Consider the following 23,295-nt stretch of genomic DNA (forward strand, 5'->3'; position numbering starts at 1 on the left):
TAACACTTTAAAGAGCAGCCGCTCAATGAATTATCTGGCACCAAATGTCAAGAGTAACAATGTTGAGATGCCTCACTGCATATGAATAGACATTTGGGTAAAAATGTTTACCAGAAGACGCCCACTGTTATAAAATATCTTTATCTAAAGCTGACGAAGTAATAAATGAAACATTTTACTGATGGCACTGATAAACAATTGCCCTAAGAAGGAAAGTTATGTTTAAATCCTCCATATTTATATTTTTAATACAAATAACTTGCTTGCCATTAGGTATCCCCCAGTTGTGCTCCCAGAATATAATAAAATACATTTGTGTGGTCAAAAGTATCTTTATCATATCTGTTCCGAGAGAAAGACTATACCACCTTTCATGTGGACATTCATGTACCAGTATAGGATGGTGAAGTCTATGTGCAAATAAGGACCATGAAGATATACCTAAAAAACCAGTTATTGTCATGGCAACTCTGACTCAGGGCAAGCCCAAATGTGTCATAGTAGAAAACTATCCTTCATGGATTTTTAAGTGACTGCTTTTTGTTTTGGATTGGTTGGCTTTTTTGTCTTGTTGATTTTTTATGGGGCTTTTTTTTGTTTATTTGTTCATTTTAGTTTTTTTTGTTGGAGTATTTGTTGTGTTTTATGGTTGGTTTGTTTGTTTGTTTTAAATAGAGTTCCAGGCCTTTCTTCTTAGGTGCTCTAAGCAGACTTGAACCTCCAAACTTTACATTGGTTACAAAAGTGTTAATCATTGGCAATACCCAAGAACGCCATGAAAGTATATAGCTCTTCGAGACAGATTGTTATGTGAAAAATAAACAAGTTATAGACAAACAGCCTGGACTCTGTCTTTCAGCAGCACCCTAGTGAGAACAGGTTACAATACCAGAAACCAGAGTGTTAATGTGTTATATGATTTGCTCCATAGTTATCCTGCTTGCAGCCTTTCATAAATTGTATCAAGTCTGTTCCTTTCAAATAGTAATCAGAGGGAAATGAAAAATCCCGGAGGTAATTGAATCTTTTCAGATAACGTCAAGGGAGCTCAACTAATCATGTCTCTCTTAGATTGGCAGACTCTAGAATGATGGTCCAGACATGTTTAAAAATGACCGTTTTTCTTACAGCACTCTCTTAAACACAAACTCACTGTGATCAAGTCTGAACCAACCCACAATTGACCCTTCTATTGGGATTAAGGCTAACAATTGTACAGAAGAATGATGTCTAAATAGTATCTGTTGGAATTTGAGTTTTTCACATAGTGAAATTTCTTAGAAAGAGAGAGGGTAGGAAGAGCTTGGCTTATTTCAAAGCTGTCATTGTACTGGGTATAAAACTTAACCTTCCTATTGCAAGTGGAGTATGTTCCAATGATATAACAGATATTCTTTCATGTTCACTACTTGATATTCTAAAGGTATTAAAACTATATAAAAGAGAAGATTACTTATTTTTTTAAAAAACTACCCCAACACAAGCACTTAAATATGTAGAATTTCATTTAAATAAGTCAGTCAACAATTTTTTATAAAGTATTTAACACTTCATTGTAGAAACATAGGCAAAATGACTATTATAACCAAAATGAAAAATACTGTTCAATTTAAAAAATGTACTTAAACAAGAACCTGAAAAAGTTTATGATATGCATAACATTGTTCAAGCAAAATTGCACTAGTATTACATAAATCAATAGTTTATAAAGGCCTCAATATGGCAAAGTTTAGAAATAGGTAGTATGCATGCACAGAGTACAACAAAAAGTCTCCTTATAAAACAGTAGGTTGTTTTTTTTTTTCTTTTTTAATGCTTGTACAAAGGGATAAAGAGCAACCACAAACATATTTCATCTGTTAAGGTTAATACATTATGACAGCTAAAAGTCAGTCATGTCTATTAGAGGAACAAAAAGCCCTCCATACCTTGTGAATAAATCTTTTGTGCCTTTAAAGATATCTGTATAAAAATGCTATCCTTTTTTATACAACTTAAATAAATCATACTTGTTTCAATCAAAATTTGAGAAGAAATGAATAAAGTGAATAGTGTACATGAGTCTTACAAAACCAAAAGAAACAAGTATACCCGAGTTACTGGTACAGCAGTTAACTCTCCACTTTTGCATATGGGAAGATAATTGTTCTATAACATTCAAAAGGTTCTTTTGGAATATATTTTTGGATCACGGAAATAATGAATTATTCTTATTTTGTAAATACTCTATACTAATTATCCTATGTCAAAATTTCTATTTTGCTTCTTCCTTTACACCTAACAAAGAGAATGATTTTGTGAAATTGTCATCAATCTGTGTGCTTATATTTTATTGTTTAGTGCTCAGTGTGACAAAGATTCAGATTTTGTTCATCTTCCACAAAATACATGTAACTGGGGAGCAATCTATGATTCAAGTACCCAAAGAAGCCCTCTTGTGCTCTAGATGGGATATTGCCTCAGGGCTAAGGGAAAACACAAGGTCTTACCTCATAACAACCTTGGTCTTTTCACTTTGGGGAAAACTTTTTGCTATGCCTTTTTTTTAAATATAAGTATTGATTACATGGTGTCTATATTTAGTATATCACATAGAGTCCTCTAAATTTTTGAAAATGTCATTATCTGTCCATGCAAATTTTTTACCTTATGTATTTTAAAGTTTTTTCCTCAACAATCTTATTACTTGGCAATCTAAGTGTAAGTTCAAAGCCAAAGATGCTGAAGTTTGTCAGCAGTGTCTGAATCAACCTTAACGGGCACAACGAAGAGAATTCACCAATTTTTCCTTCATCAGTTAAAACAGAAAAAGAAAATGGCATTCTAGTACAGTCTGTAGACTATATAATGAAAAAAGTGCAGAGAGCTTCTTTGTTTAGTAGAACAACAAAAAATCCATATGAAATAGATTGCTTATATTCACACTACAAAGGAAGATGCTGTTTTTAATATGAACAAATTCAAAGGTGAGTTCTATCAGCAGCATTGTTGTAAATTGTACTGTAGTGCAGTTCTTTTTCATAAAAATACCATACAAATGGTCAATCAAAAGTCATCAGCAAAACAGAAAATCTAGAAAAAATTAAACAGAAAGAAAGGGGGGGAAAAGGAGAGGTAATGCTGATGCCGAAACAAGTATAGTACTGTTGGGACATACAAAAGTAATCCTTATATTTTATACATTTATACAGCATACAAAAATTCTGCCTATTATGCCACTGTCTCTCTTATTCCAATTTCTATTTTCTTTGGGAGCAGTTCTTTCCTTTCATCAACACTCCCTAAGGAGTTTCGACAGTTTTGCCCATCCATGTATAATTTTGCATACACTGGATTGGAGTAATTTGTTGGCTAAAGGAGAGAAAAGAAAGAAGTATTTTATTAGAAGCTTTGAACATATGGATTATTTATTATTTTCAAGAATTCTTATCTCTTAATATTAAGAACATTTATATGTAACGCATGCTATTTACTAAAGAGTAAATATTTAAGTGTAATTTAAAGGCCATTTCTACAGGCTGTGGAAAAAATATAATTGTATGTTGTATAGATAATTTGCAAAACTGAATTGACCTTCAATATAATTATAAGAAAACTGATGACATTTTTGGGAAAGCTACATTCACTGAGAGTTTGCATCAAAGTATAAATGGTTAAACCAAATCTATAAAATTTCAGTTGATATGTTTTCCCCTTATTGACAAGTTTATTATTTATATGTTGATATATTTAGATAAAAGTACCTTATTTCTTGGTTGCTTATAATTTTCCAACATGAAGTTAAAGCAATCAACCAAAACTTTAAAAGAACACATTTATATAAAAGCAGTAGCCTTTCAGATAAAGGATATTTTTGCTTCAAACTACGTATGTTGTTTTTTGTGGTTATTTTTGTTTGTTTGTTTTGTGGGTTTTTTGTTTCTTTTTTTTTTTTTATTAGAAGCATTCTTTCTGGACTAATTCCAAAGACTTGTAAAGAACAGATTCATGTGAAATTTCAAGGACATTTATTTTTAAATAAAATTGAGAAGTGAAGATGTGATTTCTTTCTATTGAACAGGTAAAATATTCATTATTTTACTAATTGACTTAACCTCCTAAAATATTTCTTTTTCTTTCAACAACAGTACATTAAATCATTACTACAAAGAACAATTTCAGTCATGCAAATGAGACAACCATGATAAAATATGAGAATGAAAAGTAGTAAGTAGATGCTAGAATAGTTCAGTGGTGAAAATATTTCTCCCTAATAATCTCACTTTTGCCTGAAATGAACTATCAACTTCAGGTAGAGCCTTTTATATAGATACCAGTTACTTAGCTTTAATATTAAACTAAAGATTTAATAAGATGCTCTTTAATTTCCCAATATGATACCACAATCTAAAGTATATATTTTAATGAACAGCACATCAAAATTTTATCTTCTAGGAAAAAAAAGTTTCTTACTAAGAGTTGTATAAAGCCAAACATAAATTTGCATCTAAATAATCCAGACTAAGTTTTTTAGAGATCATTCTTATAAAAAGAGTAACTATATCATGCTATTGTTCAGGGGCTATAACATCTTCCACTTTGTCAGAAGTAATATTTCTATCTAATTGCTTATTTCAAATGATAAAATGTTTTATATATAATCTTACATAGGTACAGGCAAGTCACATGATATAAGCCCCTAATTTTAATGCTGTTTTAAAATATCTTGTTCATTAAAAAATTCAATTAAAACAAGTCTCTACCTAAGCCTGCTAATCAGCTTTAGATTGTGAAGGGCTATGTAATGGAATGGACATGGAATAATGAATGTTCTTTTCTCACCCCAGGAGTTAATGATCCTTTCAAATCAGAGGCTAGGTAGATGGGTGGCGCTGTGTGGGGAAGCTTGAAAGCACTGGGCCCTCCCCCTATATACCTGGCCTGTATATAAACAGAGAGCTTCAGTTTCTGTTCTATTAACATGGAACCATTTATCATTGGCATAAACTTTTTGTATATAAATAATAAATATTACATAAAAACCACTCTTTAGCCCCGTGGCATGAAATAAGTGTCTATTTTAGTATCAATAACTCTAAAAAGATAATACAGAATTTTGCCTAATCAGTTCATACTACTATACTATTCAGCTTACCAATAAACATGCTAAGGTCTTAGAACCTCCAGTCACTCCTCATTGTTTAATTTCATCTTCCACACTTCTCAGTCCTGTGAAAAGTATACCTGCCTGCTCCAATTTAGGTTTCATCACTTGGGAAAAATCTAGCACTAATACATTCTGGAAATTTTAATACCCTACTTTATTTAATTAAAATAAGATTAACACACCCAAATAAAGCTCATCACATTTCTGGAAATCAGACTAAAGTGTTTGTTGCTATTTTGAGATGCCATTATGTTGACTAATTAGTAATTATATTGATTTATTTAGTCTACATGCAAATGTAATAATTAAACCTGTTCTAGCATAAAAGAGGTATTTGAAAATCTGGTATATTCATATTCACAGTTTTGTATACATTACTGGGCAAATATGATGACTAAATATTTAATTAATATTAAAATATTCACTAATATATATATATTTTTAAAACATCTTAACCCTTCTCTGTTAACACCAAGTAAGCATAACATTTGGAACAAAAAAGTACCTCAGGAAAATAACTTTAACATAATATCACGTCAATGTTTTCTTTGTGTCATCTTCCACAAAGTTTTCATTCAGAAAATATTGAAAACAAGTAAGGAGATAAAAGCTTAAGATTAAATTATTATATACTAATTTCATTTATTTTAACTCTTCAAACAATTCTGTAATTACCTCTACTATCAAATTGATTTTATTAACTACTTCAATTGTACTAATTAAAAGATAACATAAAAAATAATGAAAATAATGACAATGAAAGTTCTTTAATATAATGCCATTTGTATTTTAGCACACCATACATATATTAAGCTACTTTATAATACAGTGAATATTCCAGCTATTAGATGAACATGACTATTAATCTTGCTTTCATGTAGGCTGTTCCTTTTCACTTGTATTTACCCCAAACTTAACAAGCTGTGTTTTCTGCATTACTTCTTAGACAACAGTTTACATTGAGATTTCCAGTCTTTTTCCAACTTTCAAATATCACAAATTAGTTATTATGAGCCTTCTAAGTCTCATTCTAGACACATTAAGTTAGTAAATAGATTGACAAATACATGTTTATTGAGTATTATTATTTGCAATGTTGTTGCTAGGTGCCATAAAATGAATTATGACGCACAGTGACCATATGAACAATGGATCTGAATCTTCCCTACCTCAGATCAGTCTCATTCCATATTATATACTTGAACCCATTGTTAAAGTCATTGTGTCCTCTCTTTCACTGACCCTCCACTTTTACAAACATGATGTTCATTTCCAAAGAACATTATGTCCACAATACGTGAGTTGAAGCTTCATCATCATTGACTCTAAGGAGTATTCTGGTTGTATTTTCTCCAAGACATACTTTTGTTTTTTGTTTTTTTTTTTTTTTGGTGGTACATGAGACATTCAGGTATGAAGAAAGGATAGCCCTAATACACACCTTTGTTGATCTGAAACTATGCAGTGGTTCCCTTGCATTGTTCACACAACCTCTTCTTGATGTAGGTATAAGCTTTTATGATCATGAGAGTAAGTGTTCTAGAATTCCCATTCTTCTCAAAGTTAGCCACAATTTGTTATGATCTGACAGTAAAATGTCTTTTTTTAGTCAGTAAAACACAAATAGACATTCTTCTGGTATTCTCTATTTTCAGCCAATGTCCATCTGACATGAGCAATGATATCCCTGGTGACACAACCTCTCCTTATTCCAGATCTTGAACTAGTGGTAGCTCTCTGTCAATGTGATTAATGAGTAGTTTTTTAATAATCTTCAGGGAGATTTTACTTGCACTTGCTATTAGAACTACTGTTTGACAATTTTGACATTTTGTTGGATTACCTTTTTTGGTAATGTTGTTGTTTTTTGTTTATTATTGAGTCAGAACTGATGCATAGCTGACCCTCTGGTGTGTTTTCAGAGGCAGTTAGTCACATGGGAGGAGATTGTCCATCCTTCTTCTGCAGAGCAACTGGTGGCCTTGAACCACGTGTCTTTGGGATTGCAGCACAGCTTCTTGTACTGGGCCACTGGTTCTTTGGGAATAGAAACAATTAAAGGATAGTTTTGAGTCATTTGGCCAGTGAGCTGTTTTCCAGATTTCCTGACACAGAATGGTGGGCATATTCTGGCTGCATCTGTTAGTAGAAACATGCAAACCAACTGATATTTCATTAATTCCTGAGACTTTAGTTTTTGCCAGTGCTGTCACTGTGTAGCTTAACTCCTTCTTTCAATATCCTTGCTTATTGAACGTATGATACTTCTCAAAATGGTTCCATGTCAGCAAACTATTCTTTAGTACAAGAGTAAAGATTATAAAAGAAGCTATGCAGTGGGGGACTGGCAGTGTCTGACTTCCGTCTGATTCATAAAGAGAAACTGTCCCCATCAATAATATCCATAGCAGCAAATAGATAGCTGCTTGATCGGATATGCAATCCCCTATGCTCCTGTACCTCTTTCTGCCGACAATTCAGGTCTAATATTTGTTGTTTACTCACAGATTTACTCACAGCTATGGTACCGAGAGTAGGATTTATTAGGGAAATAAGTTGGATAGTAAGGGAGGCAATGAATATCACCCAATGAAAGTCCAGGTTTTAGTCCAGTAGTCCCATGTCACAAGTCTTCAATTAGTCCAGGCTCCGGTTTCCGTTTAACAGTTTTTCCTTCTATCTTACAGCAAGAGCAGGAAAACCTTCAACTGTGGCCTTTATTTCAGGGTTCCTCTGTTTACACTTTGCTGCAGTTTTTCCACAAATATGCCACAGTTTGTCCACCACCATTATCAGGGAAGGTCTTGCTCTCACCAGCATCTCACTTCAGTCTCCCTCAGGTCTTGCTGCCTGTCCTAGGGAAAATCCTTTCTCTTATCCTAGTCCCTCAGCTTGATGATTTGCAAGACAATGTCCGCAGTTAAGATAGCTGAAAAATAGAGGGTGCTAAGCATAATGGCTAGAAAAGCAACTTTTTAAGCTAATATCACAAGGATAAATAAGTTTTTTCCACTAATGTATTACTACAAAGCTATTCACTATGCATTCAAAAAATGGCTTAATTTTATTACTGAATGATAACAATGATGAGGAAAATGATCTCTTCCTAGGAAAACGATATAAAATAAACCTTTATAGGTTCACATACATATGCTGTATTTTTCCCTATGACAAATGTAAAAATATATATATAAAAAAGTATTTTAAAATGGCTGTTTCCAGGTTGTGATTATTTACAATGTAGAAGTGCATTTTGTGCAAACAAACTTTCATATTAATAAATAAACAAATATTCAATAAATTTTTAGAAGCTAAAGCAGTCTATAACAATAAGAACATTTTCTTAGTTTAGGATAAAAATTCTCTAAAACTACTATGCAAAATATTCAGAACATTTTATGAAATGGCTATTTAAAGTTTAATTTATCTGGGTAATTTTGTAATGTATGTAATTGATTTTTAAATAAGTTGTGCCAAATTGAGCATATAGTAATACTTAAAAGAGAATTAAGAAAAAAAATATTATGACTTTATGCTGCAGTAGATCAAAAACTGCAGCCTTCAATATGGGTTGAGGCTCAATATCAAGAAGACAAAGATTCTCACCACTGGGCCAACTGACAGCATCACGATGGATGGTGAAGAGATTGAGACTCTTCACAAGTTCAGTTTGCTTGGTTCCACAGCCAAGATTCTTGGCACCAGCAGCCAGGAAATTAGAAGACATATGGTGATGGGAAAGTCTGCTGTTAGAGACTGCTCCAAAGTACTGAAGAGCAATGATGCCACTCTGGATACTAAGGTGCACCCTGATACAAGCCATGGTCTTTGCAATCACTTGCTATGCATCAGAGAGCTGGACAATGACTAGGGAGGATAGAAGGAAAATTGATGCCTTTGAGCTGTGGTGTTGGAGAAGAGTATTGAATATACTGTGGACTGCTAAGGAAATGACCAAGTTCATCCTGGAGAGGGTGAAGCCAGGTTGCTCCTTGGAGGCAAGGATTCTGAAACTTCTTCTGACATACATTGGACATGTTGTAAAGAGGGACCAGTCCTTGGAGAAGGATGTCATTCTTGGGAGGTTGGAGGGACAGTGCAAGAGAGGAAGACCTTCTATGAGGTGGACTGATTCAGTGACTGGGGTAGTCAGGGTAAGTGTGTCAGAGACAGTGAGATTGGCACGGGACAGAACAGGGTTTAGGGCTGTTGTACATAGGGTCGCTATGAGTCGCAGGTGATTCAATGTTACATAACAACAACAATAACAACAATGAAAGTTTACAAGAAGATTGGGTTGTTACTCGTTTCTTGATGTTCATTTTCCTAATTCTCTCTGCCTTCTCTCAATTCACTTTGTAATGCAGGTCTTATTCCAGATTTTTAGTTATCTAATATATAATGCCTCATCATACATTCTTTTCAGACGATTTTTTTTCCTTCATGTCTTCAGCCAGTGTTCATTATCTATCCACTACCCCCTCCCCTGTATCTGGCTCCTCCCCAAGCCCACTCATGTCAATCTTATTTTATAACTATGGACTTATACAATATTTGTCTTTTTTGTGACTGAGATATTCACTTTACATAATGTCTTCTATTTTTATCCACGTTGTGTAGTGTTTTACAAGTTATCTGTTTTTCAATGATTCATAATGATCTATTGTGTGAAAGTACTACAGTTTTTCTATCCATTCATTTGTTGAGAAGAAGTTGAGCTGCCTCCATCTCTTCATTATTGTGAATGTTGTTATTGTATACCATCAAGTCACAACTGACCCATGGCTGACTTTCCAGCGGGTTTCAGAGGCAGTTAATCAAGCAAAAGAAGATTGCCCATTCTTCCCTTGCAGAGCAGCTGGTGAATCCAAACTGTGTATCTTTGAGATTGCAGTGCAGCCTCTTATCATTAGGCCACCAGAGCTCCTGACAGTATTGTGAATGCAGTATTGTGGAAAATGTTGCAATTAACATTGGTGTGCGTACATCTGCTTACATCATGGCTCTGATTTCTTTAGCCTATATTCCCAGTAATTGAATAGCTATGTAAATAATATTTCTGTTTCCCGCTTTCTGAGAAAGCATCAGGCAGCCTTTCACAGTGGTTGTACCATTTTACATTCCCACCAGTCATTTGAATGACTGTTCAAATCTCCCTACATCCTTGCCAGTGTTTATTGTTTGCTCCTCTTGAATTTTGCTACTGTTGTTGTTGTGACATGCTACTTCATTGTTGTTTTGAATTGTTACTCTGATAGCTAGGGTTTTTGAACATTTCTCCGTGTATTTTTAGTCATTTGAGTTTCTTCTTTGCTAAAGTGTTTATTTATATCTTGCACCTATATTGGGTTGTTTCCCTTTTAGTTATTGAGGTGCTGGGACATTCCATAAATTTTAGATATAAGTTTCTTTTCAGATGTCATTACCAAACATTTTTTTCCCATCTGTGGTTTTCTTCTTTCCCTGTTGGAGAAGATTTTTTAAAAAATATTATTTTGTGTGTGTGCGCGCTGTCAAATCAGCTCAGACTGGTACAGGTGGAGATTGCCCCTCCTTCTCCAGCACAGCATGTGGTGGATTTGAATTGCATGCCTCTGGGATTGCAGTGCAGCTTCTTGCCACTAGGTCTCCGGAGCTCCCTTGGAGAAGTTCTTTTGATGTACTTAGGGATTTGAGTTTTAGAAGATCTCATTTATCTACTTCTTTCCTTTCTGAGTTGTAGATTTTTTTACTATGTTTAAAAGTCTACTCATGCTATTGAATACGGATTTAACAAAAAATCTTATAAAACATGATGAATTATTAGGCTACCGTCATCAATTCTGTTTTTAAAATTAATTTATTTTTGTTAGGTGCTGTCAAGCCTGTTCTGACTCATATCAACCCTACGTAATGCAGAACAAAACTGCCTGATCCAGTGTCATCCTCATAATTACTGCTATATTAGAAACTATTTTTGTAATCACTAAAAATCCAACTTGATGAGGATCTTCCTCATTTTAGTGAATTTCTCTACAAAATGTAACAGCAAATCAATAGCAACGGTAGCATAATGAACATAAAAAATAATTCTCAAAAGTTATTTGACTAACACAAACCTGATGACCCAACATAGTTGGCTTTTCAGCTAAAGAAAACCCAAATCCAAACATATTCCTTTCATTACCATTGTGCCAGAACTGACTTACAGTTAAACAATTGGGTTTTTGACACTAAATCACACAGAAAGAGATCAAATATTTATTTAGGGAGTAAAGCAGTTTATTATTTTTAGTATTAAAAAAATAAATGACCCAGTATTGTAACACTAGGCTGAGTGCTTAGGCAAGCTAAATGCACACTATTCCAATCTATCAGCTGCTTCAGAATAAAAAGATGGACAACTTCCTCCTATGAGATTTACGGCTTTGAAAACCCACTGGAGAGTCAGCTATGACTCGATTCTGACATGATGGCACATAACAATGGTGATACAACATATTTGAATTAAAAAAATCACAATGAAATTCAGAACCATATAATAAAGATATGACTCAAGGATGCCCATGCTTTCCCCCGTCATTGTGAGAAATATACCTTTGTTGGATCTACCATAAAACTAGGATCCAAAAGGCCTCCATCATTGTGGTCATGATCCACTTCATACATGTTATATGATGGATTGCCAATTTCCAAATTTATTCCTCCATTGACGATGGGTTGTCTTCTAATTGTTTTTGTCCTAGAAAACATGAGGTTGATAGAGTTTGATTTGTCTAAATCATACTTTGTTCCTACTCAGGCATATAAACCAATATAATTGATGAATTTTTTATTGACTGCTTGAATATGACAGGTGTATCATTTATAAATAAAATGTGAAACAAGATAAATAAATGACACTTAACAAATTACCGAGGAATAAAAATTTGTCATTTGAAAACAAATCTCCATTATTTATACTGAGCAATGAAAATATATTTGAAATACATTCTTACTAAATAGCTAATAGTAGAAATTCAATAGTAACTGTTTAGTTATCTATATAAATGAGCTGAGTGTTATTTTTAATAAAATAGTAATAAAGAAAATTTAAGGTAGTTTTTAGTCTCTGTTCCCAACTTGCACTATCAGTCTTTTTTCATATAATTGTGATTCACAAACTCTCTTTGTTCCTGGATAATAACCCCAGAGATAGCCCACCCCCCCATAGGTTTTTACAACTACATAACAATATATGTTAGAATAATAATGTTTATATGATAAATCAATAAAACAAATTTATAAAATGTATGGATTTTTGAAATTTCTAATCACACTATTAATAGTAGATGCTCCGCCAAGACAATTGCTATTTCAATAAAAGACTATCACACTTATAAAATTCTATTGAAACTTTAATCAATATTGTTACTTGTTATTCTTGTTAAAATAAAGCAATGAAACCATTCCGTCACTCAATATAACATAGTAGGAAAGCTGTCTAAATAATAATCACTTAAAACAAGATAGAGAGGTAACAGCACAGTTTCACAACAGGCTCTTGTAATTGGAAGAGTTAAGTTATAGTTTAGGAAATTTGGGTAAAAAAGGCAGCCCCAAACCAAAAAATCCTCACTACCTGTCTGCCGCTATTACATGGTTACCTTATTTTTATCTAGAATATTATGTCTTACCTTCGTTTTCTTTTACAAAGTACTAAACCAATTACTAAAGTAGTTATCAAAGTCACCAACAGGACAAGAGGTACAATGATGGCTATGCTTCCTGAAATACAGATAAATAAATGAATAGAAGAATAAATGAACAAAATGAAGAGGTTATGTTTTAAACATACTTGCATATTTATAACTGAGTATTACCTCAATCTTTTGACAGTGTAGAAGAAAATATACAGTAAGTGTGCAGTAAATGTACAGTAAATATGCAGTAAAATATAAAGTAAAGCTTAGCCAAAATTCTTATGTTTCTTGATCTCTTGGAAATGTCTCTTTATTTTCTTATAGTGTACATATCCATTTTAGTCCACACACACCCAATACACACACACACACACACACACACACACACACACACACACACACGTAGTTGCAAGAATGCAGACTAGTTCTTACATGTGATGTTATTAAGTAGGCTTATTGAGTAATTAATATGAACTATTATAATGGATTAATATTTGGTGAATGTGAGACAAAGACTTAGTCTAACTTACATACACATATGTGGATTCTGTCAGGACAGTTTAATCACTGACTAAACAGAGAAATGACCCAGAACACTATTATCATTTTAATGTGAGGATATTGAATACTTTAAGAATGAAACAGTAAGAATTATTAAAATAAATGAATATTTGTGCAAATATATGTGCATGTAAAAGTCCAAGAATATAAATAATGGTAATATTAGGCACAATAAGTATTTACTTATACAAAAAGTTTTAGTGAGAAAATTTCGTGTATATAATTATCTCATGTTTTGAAAAATAAGCTTGAAGATGTAATTTCTTTAAAATAATCAAATGACTCTCTTATCTTGGGAAATAAAATATATCCATCTTTCTTTAGTCAATTTCTAAAATGTAAAACTCATCTTAATTTTTCATGTTATTACCAGGACTTAATTAGTATGATACTGTTATACAGCCTTGTTTTTTGGAAAGTGTATTATATATAAATGTGTAATGTATTAGTAATAATATAGGTTGAGAATCTGGCACATTTAGGTTGTAATTAACACTTATTCACAAGATTTACGTACCAGAGAACAGCTGTATTACTTTAAAAAGTGTAACTTCAATTCAGTAATTATCATTTCATAAATATTCTTAAGGTATTATTTAATTTTTTCTCTAAAAGTTATGTTTCAAAACTAACAATATTTCTTCTAAGTTTTAAAATTGTATTTCCTAAAAAAATTCCCTCTTTATTAAATTATTTTAATGGTTTTTAAAATGATATTTTATTTTTCTACATATTTTCTTTTATTCTTATAAGGAAAAGTATAATTATGCATTTTTCCTCCATCTCAAAGATGACAGTTTCAATCACATATATTATGATACTCTGTGTAGAATATTTCTGAACTGGTTTTATTATCACTCACATTAACTGCATGTGTAATGATGTTTAGTGTAAATATTAAATAATGGAGGAAATTAATTTTGTAAAAGGGAAATTTTTGCTTGTTGGTTTTTTAAAATTTTTTCTACTTGGTTTATTTTGTTGTTGTTGTTGTTGTTGGTTTTGTTTGTTTGTATGTATGCTAATGGTTAACCCATTTTGGAGTGAATTATCTGTTATGCCAATGAGACAAGATTAGGATAAGGTGTACCTCAAGCTTTACAAAAGCTCAAATTTGACTCTCGGGAAACTTTCAAGTTTTCTTGGGGTAATTGTCTGCTTCTAATAGAGAGAAACACTCTGGAAAAATTCAGTCTCTAGTGATCCTGATAATGGCTTATCTTCTGACTCCTGGGCTTTAGGACTTTAGCTAGCTGGCTACTGACTGACTTGATTTCTTGGTTTACACAGACTTGTGAACCCAATCTCCCAACTTGCCAATTTGGGTTCGTTAGATCCTGCAACACATGGTTTAGAAGATACTTCCAGATTGATGCTTGACTTTTGGATCTGGGGCTTGGTAGCCACCACAATTGTTGTGAGCCATTTCCCCAGCGTTGTGAGTTTTGAGACGAACCAAATTTCAGAACTTAAAGACAAAGAACAGAGAGAACTGAAGGGAAGAGGAATAGTAAATGTGGCCTCGCAGTTTGGAAAAGTTGAACCTTTGGGACCTCTTTAACTTTCAACTCACAGAGTACAGCTTTGTGGTGATCTTCCTAAAAGAAATTGTTAAAATACATACAACAATAAATATTTTCTTAAAACATATACGCATAAAGTTGTCCTTCAGGTGTTTTGTTTTGTTTTTTGTTGTTGTGGTGGTGGTGGTCTTTGTTGTTTTGTTTTTAATGGTGGTGTGTTTGGTGGAGCTTCCCAATTAAAACAAGGTTGGAAGCAGGAGTGCCATACACTTCCCAAAAGGCTTGACTCAGAAACTTAATGAAGAGTGCTCAGGCCTTCCATTCATAGGGTCGCTATGAATTGTCTACTGCTCAATGGCACCTAACAACAACAACATATTACTAATGGATTGTTATTAACTGAAAAAAAATTATATCCTGTATTTAATAAACAGAACGTCTCCAAAACCTTTTAGCAGAAAAGAGAGTAAGTATTCCTTCATAATATGGTTTTGAATTTTCCTTATGCAATATTTTGCCAGCAGATAGAGAACTATAATATTGAATTGTTACACTGAAGGAACTTCTTCCATGGAGCAGTCATAAAGCAAAACAAGTGAGATAATAGGCATTAGAGAAAGACTATCTCAGTTAAACATCACTTCTGCTAATACAGCAACTAGTTCTCCTGCAAGTAACTTATATTTGTAACAGTATACCTACCTATAAAAAGGGTATAATTATGAATATATTTCTTATCAGTATCAATGGATTGTGCTTGTTATATAGGAAATAAACATGCATGCTTATTAAATAATTAAAAAGTTATTTCTCTTGACATTGTGTGTGTACTTTGCATTCTTTAAAATTCAACCAATTTATTTGCTTACTTCCTTATTTATTGTTAGAATGTCCATTTCCTAAGAGGCATGTAATGAGCATTTGTCATCCTGAGATTAAAACTTCTACAAATACTTTCAGTAGCATCAGTCCATGCTCCTTCACATGGAACATGAGCAGAAAGACCTAGGATAATGGATTGTCCTAATTCCACAGACTGATTTTTAGCTGCTTTAAACAGCAATGACCAGAAGACACAAGCAAGACTATTTAGAATTCATTAAGAAAGCCACGCATGAATTAGAAAGATAAATCTCTATGGAAATCGACGGTAATTACGAAGACATCAGCACTGTATGCTTAATTCTTAAAAGGCTTAACAATAGTGGACTGCTTCATATTAAATAGAAATTAAGATTTGTAAACACATTTGTAAAGTATCCATCTTTGTCATTGGACAGATGACTTATATATCAAGTCATCATAAGATGACTGTGCTCAAGTTTGGAGAATAACTGACATCCATTCAAAACCACTGAACATTACTTGAGAAAAATAAACTAATCACCCTAACTTTAAGAAGGGTTCGTTGAATTCATTTTCTCCTTCTTTCAGTGTTATGAGACTTATACCTCTTCCAATGGTGTCATTATTTGCAGCTTTGTTCAGGTCTGAAATAATATAACATTTACCGTCACTAGCCCTTTTTCTGTGCATTGATAGTTCCAATAATTTCTCAAAACTCAAATTCATTGCCATTCAGCTAGATCCAACTCAGCTTGGATTTCCAAGGTTGTGAATAGCTTAACAGGAGATTGTCTTTAGTTTTCTTTTTGAGTAATTGGTGGATTCTATTGATGAGAAATGTGTTGTCTTTGGCCTAGCTTTGCATATTCCCACAGACTAAGTGGTGGTGGTTGTTATATTGTTGTTATATGCCATTGAGTTACCTGAGACTCATAGTGACTCTATGTGCAATAGTTCTGAAGTCTGTGCTATCCTGAGCCAATCTCACTGCTCCCGGCACAACTGCCTATATTTCTTCAGTCACTGTGTCAATCTATCTCATCCAGGGCCTTCCTCTTCTGTGTTGTCCCTCCACCCATCCAAGCATGATGTCCTTCAAGGACTGGCAACATGCCCAAAGAATGTGAAACAGAGCTTTAAGGAGCTGCTTGTGCCTCTAAGGAGTAGCCTGATTTTAACCTCTCCAGGATATAAACCTGTTTGTTCTCTTGGCAGTTCATTTTATGTTCAGTACTCTTCCCAAACACCACAACTCAAAGGCATCAATTTTTCTCCCTTCTTGGATCATTGTCCAGCTCACTGACTCATGTGTGATTTACTACCATGAGTGGATCCCTCCTTGACAGTAGATAACAACAATAACAATCTGTAACATTCCCTTTATCTTAGTCAATGAAGAAATTTCAAAAAAAGAAAGACGAAAGCATCTATCTTCCATTGTTCTCAGTGATGAAGGATTTCTTGTCTGAATGAGGAAGTTTCTGTAATTACTGCTAATAATATTTTTTGGGAGGCCTGAATGCTAGGGAAAAGAAGAGGGAAGTATAATTTTCTCATCTTGCAGTGTCAAATTACCAGAGATATGTAATTCTGAACAATGATGCTTAGAGAATTACAAACTATGCAATAGGAATTTTTAGGACTTGAACAACAAATAGATCAACAATTACTTGGAACCTGTCCCTAGTGCACATTGAGAGTCTGATCACACAATATCTGTTTCACAACAGATCTGATTTTCACTTGTTTTTAGTAAATCTTACCCTCTAATAGTGGGAAAACTAGGGGAAATTTGGTAAGGTGGGTATTGATCAGTAAACAATCATCTATTGTCATCTAATACTTTTTCTCCTAAAAAATTTATCTGGATATTTTATAGATTTTTCTAGAGGTTTTCCAATTAATGGTAAAACTAATGTTAATATGAGTGATTTGAGAAAGTTTATATTAGGCTTTTAGATTGAAAATATTTATAAAGTTACGGGAAATTACATATACACACATTCAAACTATAAATAAACTTTCATATCCTGGATCTACTGGAATACTATAAACTCAACTCATTGCCATAGAGTCAAAACTGAATAATATCTACCCTTCCAAAGAATTTTCAGAGGCTATAAGTTGCACTGGAGGAGATTACCCATCTTTCTTCTGCAGAGTGGCTGGAGGATTTGAACCATATGCCTTTGTGTTGACAGCATTATTCCTTACTAAGCCATTAGGGCTTCCTCAATACAAAATAAAATATCTTAAAAGGTTGAATGGTTTTTAAAAAAAAAATATTACTTTGAAGACAAAGGAGCAATAAATCAACTGTGATCTTGATGAACAATTGCTTGTCTCATTTCTTTTTAAGTCTCAAAATCATTCCTACTCCACAACAGATTGAAATGCATGTCAAGACATTGCATTCTGCTCTAATTAAGCCTGCATTTTTTTATTCTCTCCTAAAACATTCTAACATTCAATGTGATGTGTCAGCCTTTGTAGCTGATAAAGGTTTCCTAAGAAAAGATTATGCTGGGTTTGCAGATGTGTACCCTGAGACTTGCCAAAGTTTGTGAGGAAAAAGCCTGGAAAAGCGTATGAACGCTGGATCAGGTGAAAGCTCAGTGCTACATCTTTCAAAGACATTTGATATGCATTGGCTGGCTGATAAAATTCCACAGAACAGATTTCTAAGACTCATCGACCTTGTTAATGGCTTCAAAGAGTAAGAAAAAGGTATATGAACATAGGGACCACCTAAAATGTTAAGTTTTTGAACTTACTTGTACTGATATGATCAGACTTACTGCTCTTCGGGGCTGGTCTTTCACACTGTGTGCCTGACCAGTTGGTGGAACATCTAGAAAGATACAAATAAAAATAATAATAGTAGTCAGTGCACAGAAAAGTTCACAATCTGTTAATGCATGAACTTCAAAATATATTAAGGGGGAATCTATTACACTATCAGTTGATTTCTGAATATTATGTAGAAATTTTGGCTAATTTTCTGTATTGTCAGATGTCAAGAACAAAATTAATTTGGCATCAGTCCTTGAAATTACTTTGCAGATTTGGGGTCTTCAGTAATTTTTCTTTATTTTGTGATAAACTTTAAAATTGACATATTTTATAAGAATATTATTAGATTAAAATTGTGAAATTAAGAATTATTGAAAAATAATCACTTAAAAATTAAGCTTGCATATTAAAAGTACATTAATATTATATGATTTTCTTCTTTTTAAATGGTAATTCTAAGTACAAAAAGGAACCAAACAGTAAATGGTAATTAAAATTACCACTTACGCTGAAAATATAATGTTTTTCCATTTCTATTACCATGAAATCATGAGAATTTGCCCAGGTTTTGTTGGGAGAACTTGTTTACTCCCTTATAGGTAACACATGTGAAGTCTAATAGATTACTGGAAAAGCAGATATGATTAAAATCATTATAACTCATAGTCATTATTTCTAGTTGTATCAAAATAAATTTTGAAATGGTTTATTGTGTTTAGACAAGGCTTATTAGCCAACCTAAGACTTTTCTGTGTATTATCAAAGTGATAATTTAGTTTAAATGATTAGCAAATGTTAAATGAATGTCAAGCATATTTGTACATAATAAAAGTAACAAAAAATAGCTTTCGGAACCAAACAAAGTGGATGGTTTTATACATAAGTACCAAAATAAATAATCACATTTCAAGGCCTTTGCCAATTCTATCATTCCATATGTTGTTGTTGTTTTTACCATCAAAGTCAGAACCAACCCATAGCAGACCCTCCCGTGGGTTTTCAGAGGTGGTTAATTGCACGGGAGGAGATTGCCCATCCTTCTCCGGAGGTCATTCCATATAGTTAGGTGAAAATGGTTTTTTGAAACACAGGCTTCCAGAATACCATGTTGGTGATTTATGACGTCTACAAAGACAGGATTGACTTCACTAAAACATGAGCAAATTCTCATTTTATCAGTATTACTGATAAACTCACACCAATAGTAGAATGCTTCAGGAATGCATATAGTAACTTTTACATAAATGATAATGATGTTATTACTTAAACATGTGGTTATTTGATTTATAATGACAAATTGTAAACTATGAGCATGAAGCATGATTTAAATGAATTTAAATATTATTTGTATTATGATTCAGGTCATTACTCATGTACTATACAGATATTTTGTTCAGATTCCTCATAAAAATAAACTTACATTTCATTTCTTTTTCTATACATCACACTTATTAGATACCATTCTACAAGTAGGTAATTTCAGTACCATGAAAAAGAGTTATCTGTATTACCAAAGTGAGGTAATGAAATGAGCAAATATTAATTGAAGTGAATAATGATTAAAATTACTAATTTTGAAAAATTTTTTCTTCCATCAGAAGTAGAACCCTATTAAAATTCTCCGGATCTAATTCTGAACAAAGTCCATGGGAAACTCAAAATAAAATATTTAAGAAAATTTTACTAGCATGTCTTTGAATTTAAATCTGAAAATTGCAAAATTTTTTACATTTCACATAACATTATATTTGCCAAATCTTCCTAATAGAGAATTTAAAACATTATATAACAGTGAAAAAAGAATTGATTTTAGTAATTTCTTTCTGCATATGTGAACAGAGCTAAAACTATACAACTATAGCAAATTATTAAATTAGAAATATTAAAATTTGCTCTTTACATGACCTCTTCCTATTAAAAAATAATCTAGCATTCATCAAATACAAGAGAAATGACCTGAAACCTACTCTATAAACTACTAGAAATAACAATCTCTGGGGCTCATCATTATACTGAGATGCTTGAAAATGAAAAGAGATAATCACTAAGGAATTGGAAAATTAAATGCTAATTGACTATTTTGTGTTCTAACATCAACATGGTGTGGTTTATATATTTCAGAACATGATGAAAATTTTATCTTCAAAGTTCTATAAAGCAGATAAATATTTAAAATCCTAAAAATAGTGTGATTTTTAGTCACTTAAGTAGGTGGTATTTAGTAACAAAATTATTAATTCTTTCATTTATTTATAACTGCCGTTGTTGTTGTTAGGTACCATTAAATTGGAACCGTCCATAGCTAACCCTTCAGTGGGTTTTCAAAGACAGTATATCACACAGGAGGTGACTGCCCATCTTTCTCCTGCAGAGGAGCTGGGATTAGAACCATCTGTGTTCAGGTTGGCAGTGCACCTCTTCCAGTATTTATGACAGATGAAAGAAGGCACTTGTCATGATGTATTTCTTCTTAAAATTGTGGGAGCACATTTAAATTCCCAGTCTTCAGGGAATGCGTCATTTATTGCATAATGGAAATAACTCGCAAACGGCTCTTTTGGAGAATAATTAATTCTAAGATATATATCTTAATCAACTCATGACTACCTTACAATTCTCCCTACATTCCCTATAAAATAATGTTTTATGGTGTAAAATAAATTAAGATATGTTCCACTCGTCTGCACTTTTTTCACTTTTACAAAATAATCTCCTTTGGGGAACTAAATCAAATGGAAATCATTATTCCTGTTGCCTGCTTTACAGAATTACCAGTTAAGGCCCTTGCTGCTCCACAAGCTCTTCTTCCAGTGGCTGATTTAAGACTGAACTTTTTTACCATCTTTCTAGAAATTCATATATCTTTGACTCTGAGTGAGCTACAATGATCAAAATCATTAATGGCAGAACTTTGAAGGTTTGGAATGCATACACATCATCTTGTTTCCACTGAATGATTTGTGTAACCATGCTGACTTTAATATCTGTGAAGGCATCTGTCCCTTTTCTATTATTCCTCAAGTGAAACTCACAATCCATGCTTTGGCCAGCTTTTTCTGCATTATTATAATGCTTCTTGATAGTACATTCTTAATCATTAAATTAGTTTTCCCAGACCCTCCTAAGCCATTTATTTTCCCACATCAATACTGTAAACACGTACTATCCAATCTCTTTTTAAAATCATCCAACATATGTTTCTCTAAACTTAGAACAAAGAAAACCAACCTCACTTTCTACATTGATCGATCTATTTCCTACTTAGTTTTTAAACTTTTCAAATATTTTCAGAAAATTTAACTGTGTCTTATTGCATCACGGTTAAATGTCCAGATAGATATTTGATTGATTCTTATTTACTTTTGATACAACCGTTTATCCTGGTTTCTTGACATTATCATATGATGAGACTGTTCACGGCAGGTTCTTGCCGTCATTAGTTTCTCCATAATGGGTTATAGATTTAACCTTCTTTCACTTCTACGTCATTGACACTTAAAATAAAACACTATAACACTTTGTTCTTTATCTTAACATTTACATTTTTGCTGTATATACATAATTCTCTTCTAAATTCCATCATCTTTTATGATATGCTACTTCATATGCTAGAGAAACAGAAGAATTTTTAATTTTAAAAAATTTTTAAAACTCAGACCTCAGAGGGAGAATTTGCATTTAAATTCTGTCAATAATATATATATATATATATATATACATGCTTATATCTATGCTTATATCTCTATCTCTATCATCTCTCTCTATTTCTATCTCTATCTCTATTTATCATCTCTATCTCTCTTTATCATCTCTATCTATATCATCTCTATATCCTCTCTATCTCTATCTATCTATCTATATCTATTTTAACAGTTGTTATTATTTGCCACTGGGTCGACTTCAACTCATAGTGATGCTATATAAAACAGCTTTGAACTCTGCTCCATCCTGAGCCAACCTTACTGTCTCTGACACACCTACCCTTATACCTCAGTTACTGAGTCAATCCATCTCATTGAGGGTCTTCCTCTCTTGTGTTGTTCCTCCACCCTTCCAAATATGATATTCCTCTCCAAGGACTGGTTCCTCTTTGCAACATGCCCAAAGTATGTGAGACAATTTGCTTAAACGACCCTATAATCAAGAATAAGGGAGGGCTGCTGGACTAGTGAGTGGTAAGAAGCTGTTCTACAGCCTAGAAAGCACACAGTTTGAATTCACCAGCTGCTCTGTGGGAGAAAGATGAACAATCTTCACCTATGTTATTAACTGCCCCTGAAATCCTCCTGGAAGGTCAGATATGGGATGGTTCTGACTCAATGGTATACAACAACAAAACAACACACAAGATTAAGCTTTAGAGTCACTTCTGACACTTGTTTTGGTCTTTTTTTTCCCCTTTAAATTTTTTAAGTCTTCATTCATGATGTCCTAGATTTCATTCCACAACCTGTGCTTGATCATTAGTTTTAAATGTACCAAGTCTATTCTTGACAGAGTCTATAAATTCAAGAACAATATGCTGAAGATTGTTTTTTGGGTTTTATTGTTGGTTTTATTTTCTTCAGCTTCATCTTGAACCTGCAAGAGACCAATTGATGATCTGTTCCACACCTCCTGTTTTCTTATTTTGATAGTATTGTGTTTCTTTCTATATCATCTCTTTCTAAATATGTGGTGAATTTGATTCTTGTGTATTCATATCATGCATTTGTGTAATCACTCTTCATTTGTTGATGAAACAAAGGTATTTATATTGACTAAA

At 32.9% G+C, this 23,295-nt stretch overlaps 1 protein-coding gene across 1 annotated transcript in view; it reads right to left on the reverse strand.

Annotated features, from left to right (window-relative positions):
• Nucleotides 1–3,210: 3,210 nt before the first annotated feature.
• LRP1B (low density lipoprotein receptor-related protein 1B) overlaps nucleotides 3,211–23,295 on the reverse strand; it is a 2,414,068-nt gene continuing 2,393,983 nt past the window's right edge. The window contains exons 87-91 of the mRNA XM_006880809.1: nucleotides 18,512–18,588; nucleotides 12,802–12,892; nucleotides 11,723–11,867; nucleotides 4,822–4,920; nucleotides 3,211–3,351 (exon numbers count right to left, since the gene is read on the reverse strand). Coding sequence (XP_006880871.1) covers nucleotides 3,211–3,351; nucleotides 4,822–4,920; nucleotides 11,723–11,867; nucleotides 12,802–12,892; nucleotides 18,512–18,588 — 553 coding nt within the window. The remainder of the gene's footprint in view (nucleotides 3,352–4,821; nucleotides 4,921–11,722; nucleotides 11,868–12,801; nucleotides 12,893–18,511; nucleotides 18,589–23,295) is intronic.

The sequence above is a fragment of the Elephantulus edwardii genome, unplaced genomic scaffold, assembly GCF_000299155.1.
Source record: "Elephantulus edwardii isolate Elephantulus edwardi_28Jun2011 unplaced genomic scaffold, EleEdw1.0 scaffold00010, whole genome shotgun sequence".
In the NCBI taxonomy this organism is placed as follows: domain Eukaryota; kingdom Metazoa; phylum Chordata; class Mammalia; order Macroscelidea; family Macroscelididae; genus Elephantulus; species Elephantulus edwardii.